This window comes from Colius striatus, chromosome 6 (assembly GCF_028858725.1).
Source record: "Colius striatus isolate bColStr4 chromosome 6, bColStr4.1.hap1, whole genome shotgun sequence".
Taxonomy (NCBI): Eukaryota; Metazoa; Chordata; class Aves; order Coliiformes; family Coliidae; genus Colius; species Colius striatus.
The window spans coordinates 34,895,730-34,922,923 of record NC_084764.1 but is presented as its reverse complement, the minus strand read 5'-3'; the positions used below and the strand labels follow the sequence as shown (position 1 = coordinate 34,922,923).

Here is a 27,194-nt window from a genome sequence, read left to right as displayed (position 1 = left end):
GGGGAGAATGGGTAAGGGGGTGGCAGGAGAGTCCCTGGGGGGTGAGAATTAATAAGGGGGGAGGCACGGCTGAGTCCCGAGGGAGTTACAGGGAAGGGAGCTGGAGCTCAGTCTCTTGAGGGGATTGAAGGTAAGGGGTTGGGGCTGCGTGTCTTGGTGGAAGGAGGGTACAAAGATGGGGGCTGGGTTCCTGGGGGCTTACTGGAAAGAGGAGCACAACTGAGTTCCTCGAGGGGGCAGGTTACGTGGTACAGGAAGAGTGTGGGTAAGGAGGACATGGCTGAGTCCCTGGAGGGGTTTTACAGGGTAGGGAGTTGGAACCAAGCGCTTTGGGAGGTTGGTTGCAGGTAAGGGAGCAGGACTGAGCCCAGGGATGATTATGGGTAAAGGAGCTTGGGCCAAGCTTGAGGCAGGGGGACGTTAGCCTCCTTGGGGTGCCCGTGCCTCTATATGTCACAGGAGACATGCAGCACTTGAGTCTTTGACCTGCACTTCAACCTGCACCCCATCCCATGTGCCCCCAGTGGAGTGGCACCACGGCCAGCCCCACTGCTGTGGGGCTCCCAGCCCCTCTGTGCTCACCTCAGAGCTCCACTATCCCAGAAGCAAACTCCAGAAGAAGCCCCTAAAGCTTCTTCCAGGAAAAGAAATGGCCTTTCTAGCTACAGAAACACCACAGCATAGCACATACCACAGCTTGCAGGATACATGTGATGATGAATAATCATGAAACCACGGATGTCTGCTTTCAGGCCCCTTTTTGCTACTCTGGAGGAGTGTAGACAGAGCACAGGAAAGTATCAAGATGACAGGAGAGGTGGCAGAGGATGTCGAAGGGGCCAGACGTCTGCCCTGGCATGTTTTAGTCATGGGCTGTATTTCTCATGCTGCATGAAGGGAGCTGATGTGCTTCAAACCTCTGGCCAAGAGGGCAGGGACTTTAGGGCTGATGCTCTGTGCTGGTAAGAGCTCTGGATCTGGCAGAAATGGAGATGGGACTCGTTGGGGCTCTGTGCCTGCAGCAGTGTGGAAGTGCTGCCCTCAATGGGGCTGAACGAAAGCCAGCAACTGCTTCTCCCTGGGGCCCAGGGAAGAAGAAATTCAGCCTGCCTGGGGAAGTGATATCCTCCCAGCACCTCTAAAACATACCCATTGCCTTCTTTAGCAGGCCCAGCACCCCAGTGAGTGTACTGCAGAGCATGCAATGCCTCTTTCCAGGCCTGGGATCCTCCTTTTGGGGTGATCCTGGCAGTCAAGAGCAGGGGGAAGGCAGAATGGGATCCCTCAGGCTTTCCCCAGGTTAAAGAGACTGCAAAGGAGAGCCTGGCAGAGGTGAGTTTTTTCTGCCTCCCAAGGCCTGGGAGGACAGTGTCTGTCCTCGACCCTGGAGGAAACTGTGCTGGCCCTGCTGCAACGCTGCTGAAACTGTGCTGGTTCTGCTGCAGTGCTGCAAACACTGGGGAGGGATGATCCTCAGCCCAGACTGGGGCTTGCACACCACCAAAGCATTTACACTCCTCGCTCAGAGCGGAAACCTGCTCCCTGGAACCAAAAGGCCACCTCAGGCAAGCTGCCTCTGTTCCTGGAGCTGCCTCCCTGAGCGACTGGGTTGGGGCTTTACTCTCCCTCCTGCTCTGTGGGTGTCAGGGGATGCTAGTCCCCAGCATTCAGGCACAGCAGGGCCCAGGGACATACTGCTGCCCTCACCACTGCCACTGGGACAGACAGCAGCCCGCCAGGCAAAGCCAGAGGCCCAATTCAGCAGAAATGGATTGCCTGGAGACAGGAGGAGGAGAAATTCTGACCAAATTCAGCCCTTGTTGGAAGCGGATGCTGCCCCTTTGTGCACCAGCTGGCTGGAAACCCTGAAGGACATGGGGACACTGTTGCTCCTCTGTACCAGGGTGCCAGGAAAAGCCTAGGATGAAGAATGTTTTCTGGGACTGCCTCCTGGCCTAGCCATGCCTCCGAGGTGCTGAGGGCTGGCACGGGAAGAATCCACTGAGAGAGGCCGTGGCTGGGGATGGCAGAGCTGCCGGGCAGGGGAATGTCCTTCACACGGTGCCAGCACCGTCCTCACTGCTGGAAGGTCTGGCACTGGGCACCATTCTTCTCTGGGAAAGGGGATCCAGGGTCCTGCTCAGGGCCAGGGCAGGTGTGCATCATAATCACATAGAATCATTTTGGTTGGAAAAGCCCTTTAAGCTCCTGGAGTCCAAGCCCACCCCTCACCCTGCCCAGCCCACCACTAACCCACGACCCTCAGCACCTCAGCTCCACGGCTCTGCAATAGCTCTGGGGATGGGGACTCCCCCACCTCCCTGGGCAGCCTGGCACAGGGGCTGACAACTCTGAGACGGAAAAAGTTCTTCCTAATCTCCAATCTAAACAGACTCATCTCTCTCCTTTGTCTCCCCGAGAAAGAAACCAGCGTGGGCAGCCAGATGCACCGAGTCCTCTTTTAGCCCTTCTTTTTTGTCATTTGCATAGATTGCAGCTATTTGGAGAGGGAAAAAAGTCCCCAGTTTTGAGAGAGTCTCGTCACGGTGTCTGACGAATCTCCCCTGTTGGTCACAATTCCGCCGTGACCCTCTTCAAGCCGGTCACATTCCTGGCGGAGAGGGCGAAAAAAAAAACCCCAAACCAGAATAAGAAAACAACCCAAAGCGGAAGAAAAAGCAGCAAAGCCACAAAACCCAGAAGGCAAACGAAGAGCTGGAAAAACTTGAAGCATCCGCAAGGAATTTCTTAGTGGTTTGTTTGTTGGGGTTTTTGTTCCAAACCCTTTGCAGACCCCGGGCGGCTTCTCCCCGGCAGCCGGGTGGTGGCGAGCGGGTGCCACCTCCACCGCCACCGCCGTGCCCTGGGAGTGCCAAGCCCGGCCTCCCGCAAGCAGCCGCTGCTGTCCGGAGAAGCAGCGCCCATCTGCTCTTTGTCAGCAGCCCGGGATGGCCGCGCTGCGATTTTACTCGCCTTTCTCCAGCTCAGCACTCGCTTTGGAAGTGTTTGTAGCGGTGTCTGGATAACCTAATTTAGAGCCCGTGAGAAGGGGAGGGTTTTGGCCGGCAGCGCCGGGCCGGGGAGACGGTCGGAGGGATGCAGCTGGCCGGGAACTGCGGCTTTGGCAGCTCTTGCTGGATGTTCGCGTGTGGAGCAAACAAAGCTGGGAGGGTTCTGCGGAGGAGAGTCAAATTCTTCCCTGCCCGGGAGCGCTCCAGTCCCGCTGGCCCGGGCTCCTTCAGCCACGCCAGCGCGGGGATGGGAGCAGAGCATCTCCTTGCCCTCTCTACCCTCCTGCCCTGGCTGTTCCCAAACCTCTCACAGCTCGGTTTCCCCAGACTAAACGCCCACCGGGCTTTCAGCCTTTCACTCTTTCCATCTGAGGATTCACAAGTGGGCGATCCCGTGGCCCAAACGGTGCAGCAATGGGCTGGGGAGGCACTCAGGGTGGTGCACCCGGGGGTTCGGGGCACGGGGAGCACCCAAGCTAAGAAGGGAAAGGCTGAGAAGAGGCACCGAGCATCTTAAACACTCCCAAACACCCTGATTTAATTGCCAGGTAGAGGCCAAAGGGGCCGTCCAGCACCTGGCAGGGCTGGTTGTCTCCGACCCTGATGGTGTCCCTGGGAGGGGGGGGTTTGGGGGGCTGCTGGGCTGCGTGATCCCTCCGAGCTGGGAACACAGACCTGCTCTGAGTCACCGGGTGACCCAGGCGAGAGAAGCCCCTGTGATGGTTTCCAGCTGTGTTACTGCAGCGTTGCTCGCTCCAGAAGAGCCCCAGCAGAGGGCAAACCTTCTGAGAGCTGCGGGCAGCGGCCGGGGGATGGGGCGGGCAGCGGCTTGGAGGGGAGCGGCCGCCGCCTCCTGCCGCGTTCCGGGGAGCTGTCGGCATCGCCGCACCCTGCCGGAGGGAGGAGAACGAGGGGCAGAAAGCGAGCAGCTGCGGGCTGGGAAGGCGTTGGGCAAGGAGGGTCGGTGGAGCAATGTTTCCCCAATTGCACAAGCGTCGGCAGCGCAGGGCAGGGTTTGCCCCGCCGGAGAGTGACCGGAACGAGCGAGGAAAGTGGTTTGAGGTGGATGGGTGGGTCACGGGGCCCCACGCAGCCCCGAGGCCGTGCCTCGGGCAGGGGGAGGGAGCTGGCGGCAGCATCGGTGAGAATTTGGGGAGGGGGTTATGGGAGAGGAGTCCTGGAACCAGAAGGGAGGGTGAAATGGGCTGAAGCGGGGAGAAGGGATGGGGTGTACTGGAGAAGGAAGGAACGAACAAACTAGTGGAGGGAATTACTGCAGGTGGGTGCTGAATGAGGCTGGGAGGGGGAGGGTCCTCTGTGGTACAAGCCCAGGTGTGACTTTGGGACCAGGACACCATTCCCCTGGGAGCTGTATCCACAGATCAGCTATTCTGCAGCTGCAGGTCCCTCTGTACAGCATCCCGTGGAGAGCTGTATGAGAGACATGGCTCCTCCATGTGTGTCTGAGCCTCATGTTCCAATTCAGCGTGGAGCCTCCAGGCCAGAGATAAGCCCCCCACCTGGGCTTCTCCATCAGAGCACCCCAGCAATGGGAAGGGACCCACATCCTGGGTAAAAAGGGTCCTATGCTGGGGAGAAAGCACCCAGCAAGCTCAAGCCATGTAAGAGAGCTCTGGGCAAGGTTAGACTCACTGCAGCCCACCCCTTCATATGGGGAAACACACTGGGAGGTTTTGAAGCTCACTTTAAGGGGAGATGGATTCTGAAATGAAAAGAGGAAATGAAAACAGAAGGGAAAAGTAAAATAAAGGACTCAAAGCAGTTTGCTTGCTGCTTTAGGCTGGTGATGCTTCCATGTGAGAGCTTACATCCCTCTGAAACCCAGTGTGTCTGCAGAGCTCTCCTGTGGATGTACAGCCTGTCCTGAGGAATGGGAGAAAGCGGCTCCCAAATGTGCTGCCCATGTGTCTCCCCCTTTCCCATTGAATTTCAGACCAGCCCAAGCACTCTGTCCCTATTTAGACAGATCATTTTGTCCTAAAATCCCTATTGAGCCTGAAACGCCTCTGGGTCTTCATCAGTCTTCAATTTAAATAACCAATCCCATTGCTTCCAGTTCAAGCTGGCCCATGTGCTGCCAGGGGCTGGGGTGACCTGGGACTGCTGGGCACTCAGTTTTGGTCACCAGTTTGATCACAGGAGATTGAAGAGACACATGTTGAGGGCAAATAACCTCTGCACCCAGCTAGGAGAGGCTCCAGGGACAAAGGCTGAGCCAGGAAAATGTCCCTGAACGCATATTTGTTCAGAGAGGCTGTCAGGGAGAGACAAAGGCAGGAAGGAGATAAATGCAGCAAACGAGGCTAATTGCTGGGATTAGTCACCCCAGAGCATTTGGGTGCTCCAGGGGTCAGGGCTGGAGGCCAGAGGAGGTCAGGCGAGGAGAGAGGAGCTGGAAAGAAGTTTTTGGGAGAGCCTTGAGTTTGTTAGAGCCATGGGAAGGGCTGTTTGGGTGAAGAGCAAGGAGTGAGCAGGGCTTGCACCCCATCTCTGACAGTGCTCCCAGGGCATTCCCTGCCCACCCCACTCCCCTGGGACTCCCTGCCCACCCTGCCTGGGGTGGGTAAATCCCAGGAGCATCTAATCCATGCAGCAAATAAAGCCTAAATTCTGCAGAGGAGTCTTGTGTATAAACACACAGGGAGGTGTCACAAAGCTGCATCAGCTCAGTCCAGTGTGTGTCAGGGGCCCTGGGATGGGGACCTGCTGAGGGAGGTGAAGGGGAGGGGGAAATCTGTGTCTGCTGTGTCTCATGCTGTGGGGAAAAACATGAGCCCCCCCCCCCCCCCCCCGAAACACAGGGCACAGGGCTGATTTTAGCTTTGCTGTGAGCACCCTCTCTCTCTTTCACTCCAGTGGATGCTCCCAGCATGTATGGAAGACAAACCCATCTGGGCTGCTCTCCCTGGCAGATGAAATCCCCTCTGCCAGGGAGTTTGCTGGAGCCCAGACCAAATAAGGAACTAGTGGTTAATCCTGGGGGAACGGTGCTGAGGCATCAGTCAGTGTCGGGCGGGGGGCTCGCAGGGCTCAGCACACTCATCCGGCAGCTGCACCACCAAAACCAGCTTGGCAGCAATATTTAAAGAGAGGAAGGAAGGAAGGAAGGAGAGCCCCAGAGGGGGGAAAAAAAAATCCATTTTATGCCTTAAAATGGATTCTAAAACCTGGAGCAATCCTTAGGGCATGGTTTCCAGATGCCTTAGGAAGCTTTCCCTTTCCATGTGGGACTGGTGGTTCCATCCTGTGAATCTCTGGGTCCATGCGGTGCTGGGACATCTGAGCTCTGCTACTTCTCCAGCTGGGAGGACTCAGCACTTGCTACCCTGCCTTTTAGTTTAGTGCCTTAATTTTTTTCTCTCCTCTCCTCTCCATGTATTGATTCAGCTCTGACTGACTCACCCAGAGCCAAGAAACCATCCTCTTTGCAAAACCCTTGGCTTTCCATATTTTGGATCCAGTTCTGATCCAGCACCACATCTTTCCACCTCTCCATAAGAACAACCTTTCTCCCAGAACACTGGTTCATGCCCTGAGCAGAAAGACCCATGCTGGATCACAGCTGGAGCATGTGGGATGTGGAGATCACCTGCAGAGTGGGTGGGCACCCCTCAGGTGCCGTGGCTAGGACACAAAGCTTGGGTGCAGGTGAGAGGCTTGGGATCACTGAGTGTCTGGTGGGTGCTCTTGCTGCTCGAGGCTGGTGACCTCCAGACTCACCTGAGCAAGATGTGCATCCTTGACAGTGAACCTGAGTAAGTTCTGCTATATCTCCTGGACTGGACTCACTGGGGAAGAGTGTCCCCTGTGCATGGGAACGAGGAGGGGGTGAGTCACGAGGCGAAGCTGGTTCAAAGAAGCAAGACCAAAAATCAACCAGAACCATTCCCAAAAATGGCAATGTGGAGAGCTGGGTGCTGAGCTGGTGGGAATCTACCCTTCTGCCACTGCTTCCCTCCTGTCAGCACCCAGCAGGATGCTCCTGGGAAGGGAAAGAGCCATGGGGGCGGGGAGAGGCGAGGGGGGCAGAGAAAGCAAACCCATGGACAGGGCGACCACCTCACCATGGCCTGAGGGGAAGCAGAGCTGCCCAACAGGATGGACATGGCAGCCCAGAGATTCCCCTTTTTGCCCCTGGCACAATGCAGAGGTTGTTCCTGTCACTGGCAAGCTGGGCTCACCTCAGCTGTGCACTCCTCATAGATTTTCAGGTGGCTGGTAAGTGTTGAGCTCAAATCCAAGGCTGTGCCCACCTTCTCAGGCAAGGGGGCAGCTAACAGGCTCTCTCTTCTATCTGGTTTTACAGACCCTGGGAGATGCTACTGTCAGATTTGGCTGAAATTATCCAGCAGATTGCAGTTATTAAGGAAGGGGAAACCCCATAAATACCTCTTTTTCTTAAGACACAATGCCAAGAAACTTGTACATGCTGACCTGGGGAGCTCGGGTGGGCACAATCCCTTCCCTGCCAGAGCCCTTTCCTCCCAGACCCTGAGGGATATTTAAGGCACCAGTTTGTTGCCCTCCCTGCCAAGTAGCTTGAACTCAAGCAGGATTGTTTTCTAATAAGCAGGAGGATAAATCCTCCAAGGACATTATGACAGTGACTCACTAACCCAGCTGGCACTGGGACACTGCTGACTGATGCCCCACAGCACCCTGCTCCTGCCTGCCACCCCACAGCATCCAATGGCCCCAGTGCAGCCTGCAAGCTCTTGCTTTTCTGCTGCAGCCTCCAGCCCTGCTCTGGTCACTGGGAATCAAGTTTCCTTTCCTGAGATGCACATTTCCTGCTACTTCCTTTTTCTCCATCGGCTGCCAGCCCCCAGGGAAGAGGCTGCCGGCATTTCCTGCCCAAAACTGTCCCCATGCCAGGGATTCTCCTGCCCTTCCCCACTGGGAGCCCAGGATGAAGGAAAGCCTTCAGCAGGGCAGGGAGTTGCCACCCCCATCTTTCAGGAGCAGGTAGGGGGGTTTCCTGGCAGATGGTGCTTTGTTCTGCTTTGCCTGGTCTATCAAGTGTCTATGGTGAAGGGGGCATCTGGGTATGGCAGGAGTCCGCCCCCAGCCCCATCCTGCAGAGAATTCTCCACCTCCTCCAAGCTTCAGCACATCTGTTTCTGCACAAAACGTCACCAAGCAAATGGTTATTGATTGTTTTTTATGCCCCAGCTATAGGAAGGGCTAACCTCCCAGCCACCAGCTCTGCTAAGGACACATGGAAACGATTACAGGAATCAATCCCCACAAGCAGCTCCTTTCCTGGCAAATGGTGTAGGCAAACATACCCTGTCCCTGTCCCCATCTCAATCCCCACCCATATCCTCAGCTCCATCTTCATCTTCACTTCCTCCCCTGTCCCCATACCTGTCCCCATGCCTGAGTCCATCCCCATCCTTGTGCCTGGTGAGGCTTGTAGCCCCTCCTGGAGCCTCAGGGATGCCCATGCCAGCAGGACTCTGCTCCCAAGGCCAGGCCAGCACTTCAGCTCTTCCCAGCTGCCACTTTTTTTTTTTTCACTGCCTGGTTCCAGTTTTGCTGAGGAGGTGGTAAAACACATATTTTAGCATCTTAAAGACTGTGTAAAAAGCCTGGCAACTGCCCTTTCCATGTGGCAGAGCCCACAGGGCCCCCTTTGCCCAGGCACAGGACAGCATTTCCTCATGGTGTGGGGAATTTGGGGGGGGTGTGTGGCAGCTCCTCCCTTGAAAATCCAAGTTTTTCTACTCCTTAAAAATATATATTGGAAGGTAAGTGTCTGTGAAACACTTTGTGAGAGCAGCCACAGCAGCTTGCTCATTGTCCCCACGAATTTCTCTCTCACAAGCAGCAGTTTTGTAACTAACATTTCCATCCCATTGGGGATGGCTAGATTTGTATTTTCAATAGCCTCCCCAACATCCCAGCACTCCTCCCCCCTTCCCTGCCCCCTCTGCCCATCACCCCCTCCCAGTTGCCACCAAATGGCACCTTTCCCCACGGGAGGGCCGTCCCAGCTGGGGGCAGAGGGGCTGATTTCCCCGGAGAGCCCTGGAGGTATTTCAGCTTCCACAAAAAGCCACTTTTCCTTCTTTTGGCATGGGGAACTCCTCGAAGGCTATAGTCCATGTCGAGTTGGCCTGAGCTGCACTCATAGCCCTCATGGTTTTCTGTGGCCAGGAGAGACTTGTCCCTCATGGTCTGGAGCTGGGCAGCTGCTCACAGCCTGTCTGGATGTAGCCCCTGCTCCCTGGGACAGCTGGGCTTCCAAACCAGCTTCTCCTCCTCCTCTGGGCCCAGCAAGGGTGGGAGCTGTTTTTTGGGATCCAGCAGCTTGCACACTGCCCAGGATGGAGGGGACAGGGGCCACGATGACAAATCATTGCCACGGGGATGGGCAGAGGGCGTCCAGCTGCTTCCCCCTGTGAGAATTCCTGTCAGGAATGCCACGAATGTGTCCCTGATTTATTTCTGTCCCCAGCCTTTGGGGTTTGACACTTCTCTCCTTGTTATCTGGGGCATGTGTATGTTTTGGGACAGATGGGATACTAACACCAGCCCGGAGCCAGGGAAGTGGGAAGCACTCCAGGAAAGAGCAGAGCTCTTGGCTGCTCCCAGCCTGGATGTCCAGGAGCACTCAGTGACTCTGGCTGCCTCGATCTGGGGGTGTCCTTCCATCCCAGCACTCCAAATCAAAGCCAGGGAACCCCCTTGGCTGCCCAAATTCGAAGCCTTAACCCCTTCAGACCTCTCTGGGCTGAGCTGATGGAAGATGGGTCTGAGAAAGGATTAACAGCGGTGACCCAGGCGTGCGAGCCCGCGCCTTGCTGACGACGTGCCAGCTGAGCTGCACGACACATTCTGGCCGGGTGGCTGTTCCAGTCCCCCCCACCCCCGCTCTCCCGATCCCCCGCGGATCAGGAATCCCGTTTCTGCCCTCCTCAAGGGAGCGGGATCTGAGGGAGCGAGCGTGGAGAGGCGGGGGCCCGGCTCCGGGGGCAGTGCAGCGGCGGGAGGACGCGATGCGGGACCCCCCCGGGATGCCACCGTGGTACCCAGCCCGGAGGGGGCGGGGGGAGGTGGAGGGGGGTTGGTGTTGGAGCCCGGGGCGGTTTTGGGGTAAGAGGCGATTGGTCGGGGCCGTGTTCGGGGGAATCCAATGGCGGTGCCGCCCCTGCTCTGTCCCCGCCTCCCCCCCGCCCCGCGTCCCGCCCCGCCGGCTCCGGTTCCCTCCGCCGGGTCCGTCCCGTCGGGTCCGCTCCGCCCGTTCGCACCGTCGGGTCCGTCCGGCGGCGTCCCGGGCAGAAGGGCGGCAGGGCCGGGGGTGTCCCGGGGGGGCGTCCCGGGATGCGGGCGGTGGCGGCGGTGCTGGCGGCCGTGCTGGCGGCGGGGGCTGCCCTGCCCCGCCCGGGACTGCTGCCGCACGGACCGGCCCGCGGCGATGCCCGGCTGCGACCCGGCGACGACGAGAGCTCGCCCGGGGTGCCGCTCCGCCGAGCCCTGCGCCTCTACGGCCGCGCCGCCCGCCGCCTCTACGTGAGTCCCGGCTGGCCCCGGGCCCCTCCCCGGCCCCCCGCCGCTCTGCCTCCCGGACCCGCTTCCTCCTCTCTATCATTCCCCCCGTCCCTCCGTCGGCCCCTCCGTCCCTCCTTCCATCCCTTCACCTTTCCTTCCGTCCCTGCTCCATCTTCCCACACTGCTCCTCTCCATCCCTCTGTCCCACCATACCTCCCTCCTATCTTTTGCCCCCTCCATCTTTCCGTCCTTCCTCCCGCTCACCCCCTTCCTCCCCAGCCGTTCCCCTTGACACCCACCTCCCTATACTCCTTCACCTCATTCCTGCCTCTCCAGACGTGTCTTTGCCACCTCCACCCCTGCACCACCGCACGTGTCTTTTCCCCATCCCTACCTTTTCCCCATCTACTGTCCCCCTCTGCCCCGTTCCTGCTGGCTCCTGCCCGTGCTCCCTGGCTGCAGAGGAACAAGAGGGCTTTCTCCATTGCAGCTGCAGCTGCAGCTGGGACGGCCCCTGAGCTGCAGCTCTCTGTGGGACAGAGTAGCCGAGGTCTTTGTTTTCTCCCTGGCCGGATGGGGCCACGCGGCCCCAGCCCAGCGTCCCACCCCGCTGTGAGCGGGGACACACGGGTGGCAGAGGCACCTCTGCAGCTCCTGAGCACCCCGCGCCACTCTCCCTGCAGGTGGGGACCAACGGGGTCATCTCCACCCAGGATTTCCCCAGGGAGACGCAGTACGTGGATGACGATTTCCCCACAGACTTCCCCGTCATCGCTCCCTTCCTGGCTGACCTCGACACCTCTGGAGACAGAGGGAACATCTACTACCGGCACGATGCCTCTCCGGATGTGCTGGCCCGGGCTGCGGGCTACATCCAGGCTGGGTTTCCCCACGCAGCCGGCTCCTTTGTGCCCACGGATGCGTTCCTTGCCACCTGGGAGGATGTGGGCGCCTACCAGGAGCTCTCACGGGACACTGAGCCCTCCAAGAAGGTGAGGCTGATGGGCCGAGGTTGGACACCCATCCTGTGTGTCATGGGAGGATGAGTCTTCCTCGTGTAGCACCCAAAATGCTCAGTCTCTTCTTTTTGGGCAGCTGGATGGTGGGTTGAGCCTTGGATGGGCGTTGGAGATGATGTGGAGCTGCTCTCGTGAGAGCTGTGGTGGTGGCTGGTCTGTTGGCTTTGCTTTTGGGCAGGAGCGATTTAGAGGTTGCCTTCTGTTAGAGCTGCTCAGGTTCTTCCCTGCTTTTCAGGCAGAGCTTTCCACTGCCAGTGACTCTGGATTTGCAGGGCAGAGTTGGTCTAGGGGAAGTGGGCTGGGGAAAGCCGTGGCCCAGGTCACCCCACTGGGCTCCAGACCTTCAGCTGGTGGCTTGGGCTGCTCCTTCCTTCTGCCCTCACGCTGATTAATGTTGCCGGTGAGTTTCCACCATGGGCTGATTTTGTGTCTGGAAAACAAGCTCGTAGGTGGTCCACTGGGTCAAGGAGGTGACCTGTGCTCTCCAGCCGCAGGCTGATAAAGCTCCTGCGTGGGTGGACTCACAGCACTGCCCTTCTCCAAAAGCACTGAGTGTGCTGCTGGGGCAGGAGCCATCACGTTGGGCTGCTGACGCGCTGAGGAGGTGACAGTGACGCTCAGCTGGCAGGACGGGCTTCTTGAGATGAAAGATGAAGAGCTGCAAGAGGAAAACTGCCAGGATGAATACCCAGAGCTGTGGGAGGGGTGGGATGGGCTGAACCCAAAGCCCCTCAGCAGCCACCGGGTCCCCGTGGCCATCAGGAACTGTCCTCCCGTGCCAGGGCCTTTGGGTAGCGGGTTGCTGAGAGCAGTGGCCAAGCAGGGGAACAAACCGAGGTTTGGAAGGAAGCAAGGCACATTTTTTCCTCTCATTTAAAACTTGGGGAAGGCAGCTGAAGAGATGCCATCAGGGGCCTCGCAGCGACCTCGCAGCTTCCTCTTGTCCTCTCTTCCCAGTTGTGGTTTTTTTATTCCTTCTAAGAGAAGTTGGATCGGGTTTTCAAATGAAACCAGTCTTGCTTGGAAAGGAGCAGCTCCAGGGAGAGCTTCATACAAGACACACTGAAATGCACTTTGTGCCTCTGCTTTGCTGAACTCCCCCTAAGCCAAAACTGCCAAAAAACTCCCCAAATACCACTTTTTTCCCCCTTTTTTCTGACCGAATAGGTCGTTTATTGCACCATCGCCCTCCTGCTGCTCAGACCGGGCTTGACCTCGAAGCCTCTACCCCCACCCCCACCTTGGAAAGTCACCGCTCATCCTGTTTGAGCCTCGGAAGCAGAAAGCTGTGTTGGGGCCGGGGGGAGAAGGGAGAGCCTCGCCCGTCCCTTGCCCGGCTGGGAGCTCTAGCAGCACTCTGTCCCTTCAGGCTCCTCGGGGACGCGCTCCCGGGTCCCTGCAGTGATGCTTTCCAGGGCTGTGGAGCTGGGAGAGGACTGATCCCGCTTCCGCCGGAGGAAAAAAAAAGCGCTCTTTGGGCTGGAATTTGCCCTTTGCAGCCGGGGCTGCCCCCTCCTCCCCCGCCTCGCCTCCCCAGTGCCAGCACGTCGGTGGCACCCACCGCATCCCCCCTCGCCGCCCACCGCAGGGCAAACGGGTCCTGCAGCTGCCACCGCGACTTGGCTGCGTGGGGGAGGAATCCAGCCCCGGGACAGGGGGAGGTTATGCTCCCCCCCGCCCCCCCTCAGCTTTTTGGCCGCCTTTGCACGGGGTCTCTGAATGCCCGAGTGTGCAACGCGGACAACAAGGCTCTTTATATGCCCGGGAACGCCTGCGATGCCCCGGGGGCCCTGCGCCCCGAAGCTGGGGCTGCTGCCGTGGGGTCCGGGAGGGCTGGGCAGGGGGGCAGCGGGGGGGAGCCCCCCACTCCCTGCCACGCTGCGGGCCGGCCGCTGCTCGTTCCCCAGCACGCAGCTGCTTGCTGGTTCTTTCTCCTTTATAGCTGGACCTATGTGCGGGGCGTGGGGGCTGCTGGCCCCAAATGCTACAAGCCTTGCGTTGGCCGCCTTTGGAGTGACCGCCGTGTGTGTGGAAGGAGGGGGATTCTCCAGTGGCTTGTAAGGGTTGTACGCGCTCTGCAGCCTCCCCCTCCCAGGCACAGCCTGGCTCGGGGCTGGCGTGGCCCCAAGGCTCGAGGGGCTGGCACGGCAGGCAGCCGGCGTGCCTATAGCGGGATGTATGGGTGTGGGGAAAGCGGGAGGGAGCACATGCATGTTTTTTCCTGAGGAAACTAAGCTAAAATTGTTCTCTAGGGGGGTGGAAAGCAGGAGCGGGGGGCGGGTTTTCCTCCCCTGCAGATGGGATGGAGCGGAGCTGCTGCTGTCAGGGGCAGGACGGGAAGAGGGGGATGGGAGCGAGGGGTTCCCAAGCTGCAGTATACCAACCCAGTGCATGGGTTACATGGCATGGGATGCTCCTGGACATGGCACAGGGCCATCTCCTCTCTGTGTGACTGCTCCAAGGGACACCCCTGCAGCGATGTGGCTAAGAGTGAGTGGCCTGGCCGTGTCATGGGCTCTCCAGTAATGGTCAGTCTCTTCTCCCCAGTAGTGAATGATAAGAGGAAATGGGCTCAAGTTGCCCGAGGGGAGGTTTAGATTGGAGCCGAGGAAGAACTTTTTCCCTGAGAGGGCTGTCAGCCCCTGTGCCAGGCTGCCCAGGGAGGTGGGGGAGTCCCCATCCCTGGAGCTATTGCAAAGCCGTGGAGCTGAGGTGCGGAGGGCCATGGGTTAGTGGTGGGCTGGGGAGGGCTTGGACTCCAGGAGCTTAAAGGGCTTTTCCAACTGAAATGGTTCTATGCAGAACCGCTTCATGTTGCACTGGGGGTTGACCATACCTGAGTAGCCGTTGCTCCTGCTCTTCCCCTGGAAGTGGCTGCAGGCAGATGAAAGGCTCTTTGGGCTGCTTGCGTGCACTGTGGTGTGTGTGGGGGTGTCTGTCATCTCCCTTTCCCCGTCTCACCCCTCCTCTGGAGTTCTGCCCCTTCATAACATCCATCCTGCTCTCCCTTTGGCAGCTCAACACCTTCCAGGTGGTCATAGCCTATGATGATGAGGACACCTACGCCATCTTCCTCTACCCTGAGGGTGGCCTCCAGTTCCTGGGGACACGGCCCAAGGAGTCCTACAATGTCCAGCTGGAGTTGCCGGCCAGGGTGGGCTTCAGCCAGGGGGATGGTGATGACCCGAAGAGGGATGGGCTTTTCCACAGCCTGGCCAGCAGTGAGCAGGCTCTGAGGCGCCTGGAGAGGTGTGTGGTGCTGGGGGGCTATGCAGGTGGGCCAGAAGAGCAGGGTCACCTTCACTGACCCTTCCCCACTTTCCCCCAGAGCCCTTTAAAGGCTGGAAGGAGGAGGGGAGCAAGCTGGGGGTGATGGACTGTGCCGGGGGGGCTCAGCCCAATGTGCACAGGAGCTGTTTGGTTTTTGTGGCTCTGTGTTCGGGCTGGTGTGGAGTGGGGTCGGTACCTTTGGGGTTGGCGGTGTTGGATGTGCGTTTGTGCTGCTGTCCTGCAGGGAGAGCAACGCGGGCGTACCCGGAGTGTGGGTCTTCCACGTGGGCAGCACATCCCCCCTAGAGCACGTGGAGCCAGGGGGCAGACCTGTCCCCAGCACACTGCAGAGCCCCCAACACCATGCTCGCGCCAATCCCGTGGCCATGGAGCATCTGGCCCGGCCCGGCTCGGAGGCTGTGGCACCACATCCCGAGCGTGGTCCCCGCGCCCCGGCGCTGCCCGTGGCCCCAGAGTTGGAGCGGGGGCACCCCGATGATGGCAGCACCCAGCAGAGCTACTCGGTCAACCCTTCTTCCTACAGCTCTGGGCATCACGGTGTGGGTGTGGAGGAGGACGTGCATTTTAACCCCGACGGTGAGTGGCTGCAGCCTCTCCGATGACTGGAATGAGATGTCTTGTGGCAGGTGGTTCCCTAAAAAAGGCCTCTTTGCTGCAAGCTCATCTCTCCCTGAGCTGCCGAGCTGGAGCTACTGTGGGCTGGCATTGCTCCTGCAGATCTGCTGCCCTTCCAGCTCCTTTGCTCCCAGCCAACTCCTGCTGCCAAAGGGCTACCAGAGCCCTCTGTCACTGCCTGCCCATGCCCACCGGGTTTGCCAAAGCTCTGCCTCGCGGCCACACAAGCGACAGGTTCTGGTGTGGGGACAGGGCTGGGCCTGCTGCCCCCACCGCTGCCAAACCAGGGAGAGGGAAAAAAGCCCCATCCCCTGCTGGCTGTCTCCCAAAAATATACAGCAACTTGATCTCTGGGCCTCTGTCAGATCTGCCTGAACTCAGGCAACAGATTTCCACCCCGCAGCCTCCCCTGCGCACCCCGGGCGGCTGCCTTGGGAACCTCTGCTGCCAGCTGGCCCGGCTCCCGGCAGTGGTTTTGGTGCCCACTTGCCATGAGGAGTGGCTTGGCCACCGTGTCCCCAACCCTTTTCCCTCAGTGTTCACCTACAGCGCAGCCAGCAAGGAGACCTGTGCCCGGCACCATGGGCACTGCTCCCAGCACGCCTTCTGCACCGACTACGCCACCGGCATCTGCTGTCACTGCCGGGCCACCTACTACGGCAACGGGCGGCAGTGCCTGCCCGAAGGTACGCGGGGCGGGCGGCAGGGACGGGCACGCCGCGCCTGGGCGGCCGCTGCCAGGGGTGCCCGTCTCGCTGCCCAGGGGCCGTGCATCGCCTCAACGGGAAGGTGAGCGGGAGCCTGACGGTGGGACGGACGCCCGTCCGCTTCCAGGACGTCGACCTGCACGCCTACATCGTGGGCAGCGACGGCCGAGCCTACACGGCCATCAGCGGGGTGCCGCAGCCCGCGGCACGCGCCCTGCTGCCCCTCCTGCCCATCGGTGGGCTCTTCGCTTGGCTCTTCGCCCTGGAGGAGCCTGGCTCAGAGAATGGCTTCAGCATCACTGGTGAGTTGCTCCCTAGGACACGGCTCCAGGTGGAGTGGCCCTGGGAGGTGTGGGTTGGGGTTAAGGGCAGCTCCAGGGCTCCTCTGATCAGCCCTCTGCATTCAGTGGCCATTGCCTCCCAGCTGCAAGCCCCCACAGGCATCCTGGAGGAGTGGGGAAGGATGCTTTGGGGATGTATTCTTATGAAGATAAGGAATTGTTTGAGGTATCTTACGAGGAAAGGCTGTGAGGCTTGGAGCTGTTCAGCCTGGCGAAGAGAAGGCTGAGGGGAGGCCTCATCAACACTCACAAGTACCTAAAGAGTGGGCGTCGGGAGGATGGGGGGGACACTTTTCTCTGTAGTGTCCAGGGACAGGACAAGGGGTGATGAACATAAGTTGGAACACAAAAAGTTCCACTGGAACAGGAGGAGAAACTCCTTTGTTGTTGATGTGAGGGAGCCCTGGCCCAGGCTGCCCAGGGAGGGTGTGGAGGCTCCTTCTCAGGAGGTTTCCAAACCCACCTGGACACGTTGCTGTGCCCCCTGATGGAGGGGAACCTGCTTTAGCAGGGGGTTGGGCTGGATGAGCCCTGCAGGGTCCTTCCCACCCACACTGTTTTGAGATTCTGGGATTCTATGATCCTTAAATATCCCGTATCCAAATGCCACCGGTTCCCTTTTCCTGCCAGGTGCCGAGTTCACCCAGAGCCTGGAGGTGACTTTCTACCCTGGGGACGAAACAGTCTACGTCACTCAGACAGCCGAGGGCCTGGGGCCAGACAATTACTTAAGCCTTAAGACCCACATCCAAGGACAGGTGCCGTTTCTCCCGGACAACGTCACTGTGCACATCGCTCCCTACAAGGAGCTCTACCACTACTCCAGCTCAGGTAGGAGCTGGTTGCTCAGCCCCAGCTTTGGTTTCTCACACACCATCCCTGCATGCACAGAGCAGCCCCAACCAACTCCATCCCTGCCACGGTTCCCAATATCCAAGAGACACCCATGCTGAAGCTGGTTCTCCCCCGTACTGGGGAATTTCTGTCACTGTCCGGCAGCCGTGATGTCCTCTGCTCACCGGGAGTACGTCCTGGCTGCGGGAACCGCCAACCAGACCCTGTCCTACCGCCTGCGCCAGAACATCAGCTTCGCGGGCTGCCCGCACACCCGCCTGCCCGCCCGGCAGCGCCTGAGCGTGGCACGAGCCTTCGCCCTCTACGACGGCCACGAGCACGTCCTGCGCTACGCCCTCGCCTCCCGCATCGGCCCAGCACCCGGTGAGCTCCAGCCCCACCACAGGGTGCCCACCATAGAATCACAGAATCACTGTGGTTGGAAAAGCCCTTTGAGCTCATGGAGCCCAACCCCTCCCCTCACCCTGCCCAGCCCACCACTAACCCATGGCCCTCAGCACCTCAGCTCCACGGCTGTGCAATAGCTCCAGGGATGGGGACTCCACCACAGGATGATCAGGGAAGGTGTGGAGTCTCCTTCTCAGGAGGTTTCCAAGCCCAACTGGATGTGTTCCTAAATGAGCTGGTCGAGGGAAACCTGCTTTAGCAGGGAGTTGGGCTGGAGGAGCTCTGCAAGGCCCTTCCAACACCCACCATGCTGGGATTCTGGGATTCTGTGAAAAGACTATTAAGATCACTGAGTTCAACCATTCCCATGGCTACCACTAAACCATGTTCCTCAGCCCCAGAGCTAGAGTTTTGGAATCCCTCCAGGGACGGGGACTCCCCCATCTCCATGGGCAGTCTAGGACAGGGCTGGACAGCCCTTTTGGGGGAAAAAAATGTACCCCATCTCCAATCTAAATGTCCCCTGGTGCAACTTGAGATCGTTTCCTCTTGTCACCTGTGACTTGGGAGCAGAGACTGACCCCCTGCCAGCCACAAACTCCTGTCAAGGAGTTCCAGAGAGTGCTCCTGTCTCCCCTCAGCCTCCTCTTCTCCAGGCTGAACACCCCCATTCCCTCAGCTGCTCCCCACCACACTTGTGCTCCAGCCCCTTCCCCAGCTCCGCTGCCCGGCTCTGGACACGCTGCAGCCCCTCAGTGTCCCTCTGGCAGTGAGGGGCCCAACCCTGAACACAGCACTCGAGCTGCAGCCTCTCCAGGGCCCAGCACAGGGGCACAATCCCTGCCCTGGTCCTGCTGCCACCCCGGTGCTGATGGAAGCCAGGATGCCCTTTTCCTTCTTGGCCACCTGGGCACACTGCTGGCTCATGTTCAGCTGCTGTCAATTAACACTCCCAGCTCCCTTTCCCCAGAAGTGGGAGGGGTCATTCCTTCCTTTCTGTCTCTCCCAGGCCTTTCCTCCCCCCTCTCTAACAGTGCTCTTGCCCGCAGACCATGCTGAGAACCCCACGGTGAACCCATGCCATGATGGCACACATGCATGTGGGGCACCAGCACGCTGTCAGCCCGGCCCGGGCAGGGACTACACGTGTGAGTGTGCAGCTGGCTACCGTGGGGATGGCCGGCGCTGCCAAGGTGAGTGGGGCTGTGAGTGCATGTGGGGAGGGCAGGAATGATGCACCCTGTGCCACACGCGGGACTTTGGTGGCCACAGCTGTTTAGGGGGCTGGGACATGCCACAGCATTGTAGCACCCGTGGTTTCGAGCTCCCAGGGCTGCACCAAGCATATGGGTGAATCATGGGAGGAAACCCCCGTGCTGGGGACACCTAGGGAAGCTGCTCCAGGAGCACTGTGGGGATGGAGGAAGCAGCAGATATGGGGCAGGATATCCACCCCGCCCCCAAGGTCAGGAGCAGCTAGACCCCAACAATGGGGGTGTCCCACCACTGCCCAGTTCCCAGTGTCTTCCCCTTCCTCTAGACGTGGACGAGTGCGTGGAGGCCCCGGGCCAGTGCGACCCCTTCGCTGTGTGCCTCAACGTGCCAGGCAGCTACTTGTGCGAGTGCCACGGCGGGTACCGGCTGGCGGAGGACGGGCGGACGTGTGTGCGTAAGTGCCAGCCCCGCGCTTCGGGGCCCCACCGCCCCTGAGCCCCACAGAGCTCGCCCCAGCCACCCCTCACTCCCCTGTCCCCACAGCTGTGGCACCGGCGACCGACCCGTGTGAGGACGGCAGCCACCCCTGTGCACCAGGGGACCGGGCCCGCTGCCTGCCCGGCGCTGGCGGCCGCCCCACCTGCGAGTGCCTCCCGGGCTACGCCGGCGACGGCATCCACTGCTCCGGTACGGGCCGCGGGAGGGACGGCGGGGTGCCCCCGGGTGTCCTGCCCCAATGACCCCCGTCCTCCCCATGCACAGACGTGGACGAGTGTGCCGAAAACCTGTGTCACCCGGCCGCTACCTGCTACAACACACCGGGCTCCTTCTCCTGCCAGTGCCAACCTGGCTACGAAGGCGACGGCTTCCAGTGCACGCACGGTAAGGTTGCCCAGCTCACTGCTGCGCCCGCTGTGCCTGAGGCCTTCCTCCATCCTCACCCTGTTGTTGCTTTGACTCTCCTGGGAAGGGAACACGCAGCGGCTGACGCCCTGCCAGCACGAGCGGCTGTACCCACGGGAGGTGCCGCCGGGACCCTCGCCCGTGGGCGATGGGCACGTGCCCCAGTGTGACGAGGAGGGCCGGTATCGGCCGCTGCAGTGCCACGGCAGCAGCGGGTACTGCTGGTGCGTGGATGCTGCGGGGCAGGAGATCGCTGGCAGCCGCACGGCGCCGGGCAGCACGCCGCCTCGCTGCGGGAGCCCAGGTCAGTGCCACCCCCACGGTGTTTGAGGGGCTGAGGGAAGGCGGCTCGGGTCCTTTGGCACCTCTTTGGCATCCAATGGGATCGGCAGGTAGCCAGGAGGTGCCTTGGCTGGCTGCATGGAGTGTGCTGGGTGGCAGAGGGGGTTGGAGACCTGCCTGTCTGTGCCCATCCTGCACAGCTGCAGCACCATGGCCCTGGGCGCCAGCAGAATGGGGGCAGTGGGGCTGCAGCAAGTGGAAGGGGACCCTCTGCCCAACCACCTGGCTGGGGACTTCCCTGCCGTGATGGCCTCACTGGATGGCTGCTGGTTGGCCAAATCATGGGGTTCCTGGGTTTTTGGGGTGCCCTGGCCTGTGGCAATGGCACCTCCTGTATCATCCTGCAATGTAGGGGACAGCCACGGGGTGCTGAGGGGGCTGGAGAGGGGCTGCCTGGCCCAAGAAGGGAGGGCAAGAGGTGCTGGCAGCGCATCACCCAGCACCCGCAGCAGTGGGCGTAGTGGGGCCAAAGATGGGTGCCAGGCAGGTCCAGGGGAACTTTGTGGCACCCCCTGAGCCCGAGGCGGGGGCCTTTGGTGCCTGCAGAGTCCATCCAGCAGCTGACCCCCTGCGAACACGAGCGGCTGTACCCACGGGAGGTGCCGCCGGGACCCTCGCCCGTGGGCGACAGGCACGTGCCCCAGTGTGACGAGGAGGGCCGGTACCGGCCGCTGCAGTGCCACGGCAGCAGCGGGTACTGCTGGTGCGTGGATGCCGCGGGCCAGGAGATCGCTGGCAGCCGCACGGCGCCGGGCAGCACGCCGCCTCGCTGCGGGAACACAGGTCAGTGCCCGGGGAGCATGGGGTGCCGGCCCTCCCTGCAGCACCTTCTGCATGGAGGGGCACCCAGCAAGCAGTGAGGGGACCCAGGGCTCCAGCAAAGCCTCGGGTTCCCCAAGCTGGCCCATGACAGAGGGGCTGACCATTCCCGTGTCCGTGGCAGAGCCGACAGAGCGGCCGCGCAGCATGTGCGAGCGCTGGCGGCAGAGCTTGCTGGAGCACTACGGGGGCAGCCCCCGTCCCGACCAGTACGTGCCACAGTGCGATGCCGGGGGGGACTTCACCCCGCTGCAGTGCCACGGGGACAGCGGGTACTGCTGGTGCGTGGACCAGAGCGGCAGGGAGATCCAGGGCACGCGCTCCGAGCCTGGCACCACCCCACCATGTAAGAGCTTGGCACTCTGAGTGCCCCCCAGCTTCATGCAGCACGTGCTCCTGGCGCTGCACCCTGCTCCTGCTTGGGTGCAGAGCTGTGGGGGTGATGCTCCCTGAGCCATCCCTCCCCTCATGGGCCCTCTGCCCCCCTGCACCCCATTTCTGTGCCAGGTCTCCCCAGTGTCGCACCGCCCAGCGTCCGGCCCTCGCCCCGGCCCGATGTGTCCCCACCGGCCACGGGGACCTTTCTGCTCTACGCCCAGGGCCAGCAGATCGGTTACCTGCCGCTCAACGGCACGCGGCTGCAGAAGGAGGAAGCCAAGACCCTGCTCTCTCTCCATGTACAGTACCTCTGGGGCTGTGGGACCACGGGAGCGGACTGGGGGCAGGCTGGGGCTGCAGCTCTGTGTTTTGCAGCTCCCTGGGCCGCTCTTGTCTGAGCCGGGATGGTTTGAGGGGTTAGATTTTGGTTTGTGGGGGGTGCTGGTTGGTGCTGGGGTGGAAGAGGAGCGCTATCACTGCTCTCTCCAGCTCTCAAGGACAGGTCATAGCCTGGGGTTGCCTGTAAAGAGAAGAATCAGGTGCTTGCTGAGCTTCCCTGGCCATTGGTCATGGCCCCTGTGGACTGCAAAACTTGCCTTTTCCCTCCCTCAGTCTCCTCTTGGAGCATGACCATGTGCATCTCCATCCAGGTCAGATCAAGGTAGAGGAGTACTAAAAGCTGGGCCACAACCCTCACTTGTGTCCCAGAGAACTGACATACCTTGCCAGGTATTCCTGTGCCCAATCCTGAAAGTCTGTCTTTGCTGTTGAAGCAATCTCTCCTGGAGCCAAGGGGTTTTCAGCCCATCTGGATGTGGCTGTGTGCCTGCAATGGCTGGCCAAAAAACCACTGCTGCAGGGTTCAGCCGAGGGGTGCGACGGGAGCCCACTGTTGTTGGGTTTTGCCAGGGAAGAAGCATTTGAGCCTCATTCCCCGTTGCTGCACCTTACAGAGTGCTCCAGACAGGTCTCAATGCCAGCTGGTGGGATAAGGATGCTCATTGAGCCTCTGGGCTGTGACCCTGGCAGGATTTCACTCTGTGTGCTTCCCCCAACGCTGTCAGGGCTCCATCGTGGTTGGGATTGACTATGACTGCCGGGAGAGGACAATCTATTGGACTGATGTGGCTGGCCGGACCATCAGCCGGGCGAGTCTGGAGGCAGGTGCTGAGCCAGAGACCGTGATCAACTCAGGTGTGTGCCCTTCTGCCCAAAAGTCTAACAAGGGGCTGAGGCTGAGGGAGCTGGGGTTGTTCAGCCTGGAGAAGACCAGGCTGAGGGGAGACATGAGCACTCCCTGCAAGTCCTTGACAGGAGGCTGTGGTGAGGTGGGGGTCGGTCTCTGCTCTCAAGCTACAGGTGACAGGACAAGAGGAAACAGCCTCGTCTTGCTCCAGGGGAGCTTTAGATTGGAGATTAGGGAAAACTTATTCCCCAAAAGTGTTGGAAAAGGCTGCCCAGGGCAATAGTGGATTCCCTAACAGCAGCTGTGTAGCTGTGGCGCTAAGGGATGTGGATTAGCGGTGGCCGTGATGGTGCTCAGGGAACAGTTGATGATCTTAAAGATCTTTTCCAACCTCAAAGATCCTGGGATGCTAAAACCACATCAGCCTGTGCCCATCACAGTGGCTCTAGGGCTGTCCTGCTTTGGCGTCCTCCATCCATGCTCACATCCCTTGGCTGTGGGGGAGGCGGGTCCTGGAGCAGGCACTGACCGCGTCCCTCCCCCTGGCAGGGCTCATCAGCCCCGAGGGGCTGGCAGTGGACCACCTGCGCAGAGCCATGTTCTGGACCGACAGTGGGCTGGATAAGATCGAGAGGGCCCGGCTGGACGGCTCCGAGCGACGGGTGCTCTTCGACACCGAGCTCGTCAACCCCCGCGCCATCGCGGTGGACCCCGTCCGAGGGTGAGCAGAACGCTTCCAGAGGGGTTTGCATTCAGGGCTGTGAGAGGTGCAGGAGCTTGAGGAGGGTGCTGAGGGCGCATGCTCACCCTGGGAGCAGCTGTCTGATGTTGCACACTCCGTAGGAGAGTTTGGCTCTGTTCCCGTCCTCCTCTTTTATCGAATAGCTCGGCGTTTGGCTAAAGCTGCAGGTTCAGTGTCAGGCTGGCCCTTGTTTCTGAAAGCTTTGAAACACGCCTGGCATTTGAAAACACAAGCTGTGCCTCTGAGGTGCTGTTGTGATACAAAAAGTGCTCCTCCTAAGGCTCGCCCTCATCTAGGAGCTGCAGTTTGGGTTGTAAATACGTTTGACTTCTCTCTGGTTTTCTTTCGGGGACTGGAAATCAAATAAGGACTTATTTCTGGCACGGTCAAAAGGAAAACCAGGCCTCTCTCCTGCCAAGAGCCAGGAATGAAGAGAAAGCCTATAAGCTCCTACCATTCCTGACCCTTTTGTGTGTCCTGCTTGTTCATTGTTGTAATTATTTCCCAAGCAACCTCTACTGGACGGACTGGAATCGTGAAGCACCCAAAATTGAAACTTCTACTGTCAATGGAGCCAACAGGAGGGTGCTGGTGAACAAGGACATCGGCCTGCCCAACGGCCTGACCTTCGACCCCTTCTCCAAACTGCTCTGTTGGGCAGATGCAGGTGACCTCCCTGAGGATTGCTCAGACTACCACACACTGAGCCTCGAGGACAAAAATCAGCTTTAGCTCTAGCTTATTGCTATACCTGTGGGCTCTCTGATCCCTTCCACTGTCCTGCCCCAAAGGACTTGTGATGGGGTTGAGGGACTTGCAGCATGAGTTGCCTCTACAGATGGCGAAAGCCAGTGGGATGAGGTTCAACAAGGCCAAGTGCCTGGTCCTGCCCTTGAGCCACACCAACCCCAGGCAACACTCCAGGCTGGGGCAGAGGGGCTGGAAAGCTGCCCGGAGGGAAAGGACGTGGGGGAGGTTGATGACAACAGCTGAACACGAGCCAGCAGCGTGCCCAGGTGGCCAAGGGCATCCTGGCTTGTGGCAGCACTGGTGTGGCAGCAGGAGCAGGGCAGGGATTGTGCCCCTGTGCTGGGCCCTGGTGAGGCTGCAGCTCGAGGGCTGTGTTCAGTGTTGGGCGCCTCACTGCCAGAGGGACACTGAGGGGCTGCAGCGTGTCCAGAGCCGGGCAGCGGAGCTGGGGAAGGGGCTGGAGCACAAGTGTGATGGGGAGCAGCTGAGGGAATGGGGGTGTTCAGCCTGGAGGAGGCTGAGAGGAGACATGAGCACTCTCTGCAACTACCTGCCAGGAGGTTGTGGCTGGGAGGGGTGGGTCAATCTCTGCTCCCAAGTACAAGTTATTAGACAAGAGCAAATGGTCTTAAGTTGCACCTGGGGAGGTTTATATTGAAGATTGGAAACAATTTCTTCTTCTTCAACAAAAGGGTTGTCCATCCTTGACAGAGGCTCCCCAAAGCAGTGGTGGAGTTCCCATCCCTGGAGGGATTCCAAAGCCATGTAGCTGTGGGGCCGAAGGACATGGGATTTGATGATCTTACGTTGTCTTTTCACAGAACCATAGAATCCTAGAATGGTGGGGATGGGAAGGGCCCTGCAGAGCTCATCCAGCCCAATCCCCTGCTAAAGCAGGTTCCCCTCCATCAGGGGGCACAGCAACGTGTCCAGGTGGGTTTGGAAACCTCCTGAGAAGGAGCCTCCACACCCTCCCTGGGCAACCTGGGCCAGGGCTCCCTCACCTCAACAACAAAGGAGTTTCTCCTCCTGTGCCAGTGGCACTTTCTGTGTTCCAGCTTGTGCCAATTACCCACTGGCCACCCCAGAAAAAACCCTGTCCCCATCCTCTCAACACCCACCTTTTTGTGTTGATGAGGTCCTCCCTCACTCTTCTCTTTTCCAACCTCAACAGTTCTGGGATTCTGTGATTCTACACCCTTAGGCTGAGCAGCTGTTTCAAAAGTTAGTGAATTCAACACATTTGGTGGGGTTTTTTTTTTGTGGCCCTGTAACTGTCTTATGTTTGAAAAGGAACAAAGCACCTGGAGTGCACATTCCCTGATGGCACAGGCCGGCACCTCATCCAGAACAACCTCAACTACCCCTTCAGCATCATCAGCTACGCCAACCACTTCTACCACACGGACTGGAGGCGGTAAGGAGGAAAACCTGCTCCCTCCCGTGGCTGGGAGAGCTGAGCTAACTCAGGGGGGCTTTGAGCCAGAGAGGGGAAAAACAAGTGCTGTCCCCAGGCAGCTCCCTGGTTCTCAGCCCTGGCTCTTGCCAGAGCCATCCCTTGGGGCTTTTGCAGTGCCATGGTCAGCAACATCCACTTGTAAATCTCAGCCCAGAAGAGTTGTTTATAAACAACCCCAGCTTCCTGGGAGGGGCTGAAATAGTGGTTGGGTTTTTTTTTTTTACACAGAACTTGACACAAGTTTCCAAATCTACATTGCCAAAGGAAAGATTCTGTCCCCTGTCAGTCCCTCTCCCCACCAGCCAAAGCCCTCGGTGTCAAGAGCTTGCCTCTGTTCTCTCTCCAGCGGGAAGCTCTCAAACCTTCAGTCATAGGAGATGACAACAAACACTGAAGTGCTTGCAGCACTTGGAGGAGGCTCTGAGGAGATAAACTCTCCTTGGAAGGCTGTCTCTGTGACTCTGCCTCACCAGAGACATGCACTTCAACTAGCTGGATGAAGATTTTATGAGGCAAATGTCTTTCCACTTGTTCTGTGGGTGTTCAATGCCTCTGTTCTTAAATGTAGCTAGATGGGGGAGAAAAAAAAAAGCCCTCCACATGTCATAGATGAGTAAAACACTTCTGCCTCTTTTCTCTCCAGGGATGGTGTGATAGCTGTTGATAAAGAGACAGGCTCCTTCACTGATGAGTACCTGCCTGAGCAGCGATCCCACCTCTATGGAATAACTGCAGTTTATCCCTACTGCCCCGGAGGTAAAACACAGCAAATCCCACTCCCCCTCTTTATGCTCTTACCACCAGTGACCTGCTTGAGGTGCTAAAGATCCCCATTTCTCTCTGCAGCAAGGAAATAGCAACTGCTCCTTAGAGAAACAACAATCTTTGTACCCAAAAAGAACTTCAGACCCAGAAAACTGTCACTGCATACAACTAAGGGGGAAAACCCTTCCTCAAGCCCCATGAAGCCACCTACTTCCCTGCAAAAGATTACCAAGTGTTTTTTGAAGTTATACCTCAAGTCTTTACTACTGTATTTTTTATTTTAAGGTGAAAAACAATGATCTGTTACCAAAAAAAACCAAAAAGCATGGTCCTGTGAACCCACAGCCCCTGTGCCAACTCCTGCCTATGCAAGCCAATGTAAAATGCAGCCTTCTCAGGCAAATGTTTTATTTTGTTGGAAGGAGAAGGGATTAGTTTTTAAATGGTTTTGACAACCTGACCAAAAAACACAACCCCAATACGAGTCTGTGCCTCTGGGGAGCTGTGGATGCAGTATCTTGCTGGGTCTAAATAATGTCCAGCCCTGGAGACAGAGCCCGTGTGCTCGCAGAACAGTGATGGGATAGGGCAAAGGCATTGGAAGTGCTTCCAGGAGACAACTCTCTGTTTTCACCACTGCCTCAATGCATGTCTTTTAGTATTTATATTAGAAGAATATGCTAGAATTGATCTGTTTGTGCTTGTTGGTTCTCCTAAGTGCCTTCAGAGACCTACCCCACTGTAGACCAATACATGTTCAGAAAAATGCCATTTACCTTGTAACGCTTCACTTTTGTCTAGGTTACTTCAATAACTGAATAAAACAGTTGGTTTAAGTTTTCCCCTTTGGATTCAGTTTGTAAATATTTCAGCTGTAAGAGGCAAGAGGGTAGA

At 58.8% G+C, this 27,194-nt stretch overlaps 1 protein-coding gene across 1 annotated transcript; it reads left to right on the top strand.

Moving 5' to 3' along the window:
- The first annotated feature begins 10,358 nt into the window (after nucleotides 1-10,358).
- On the top strand, nucleotides 10,359-27,141 carry NID2 (nidogen 2). The gene is made up of 22 exons (XM_061997868.1): nucleotides 10,359-10,547; nucleotides 11,210-11,518; nucleotides 14,562-14,794; nucleotides 15,060-15,412; nucleotides 15,988-16,137; nucleotides 16,215-16,460; nucleotides 17,130-17,330; nucleotides 17,499-17,717; nucleotides 18,791-18,934; nucleotides 19,282-19,410; nucleotides 19,500-19,643; nucleotides 19,719-19,838; nucleotides 19,927-20,163; nucleotides 20,748-20,984; nucleotides 21,145-21,366; nucleotides 21,528-21,697; nucleotides 22,463-22,592; nucleotides 23,134-23,305; nucleotides 23,836-23,993; nucleotides 25,370-25,493; nucleotides 26,179-26,291; nucleotides 26,382-27,141. The coding sequence occupies exons 1-22, from the start codon at nucleotides 10,359-10,361 to the stop codon at nucleotides 26,390-26,392; spliced, it is 4,011 nt and encodes a 1,336-aa protein (XP_061853852.1). The 3' UTR covers nucleotides 26,393-27,141.
- Nucleotides 27,142-27,194: the final 53 nt, after the last annotated feature.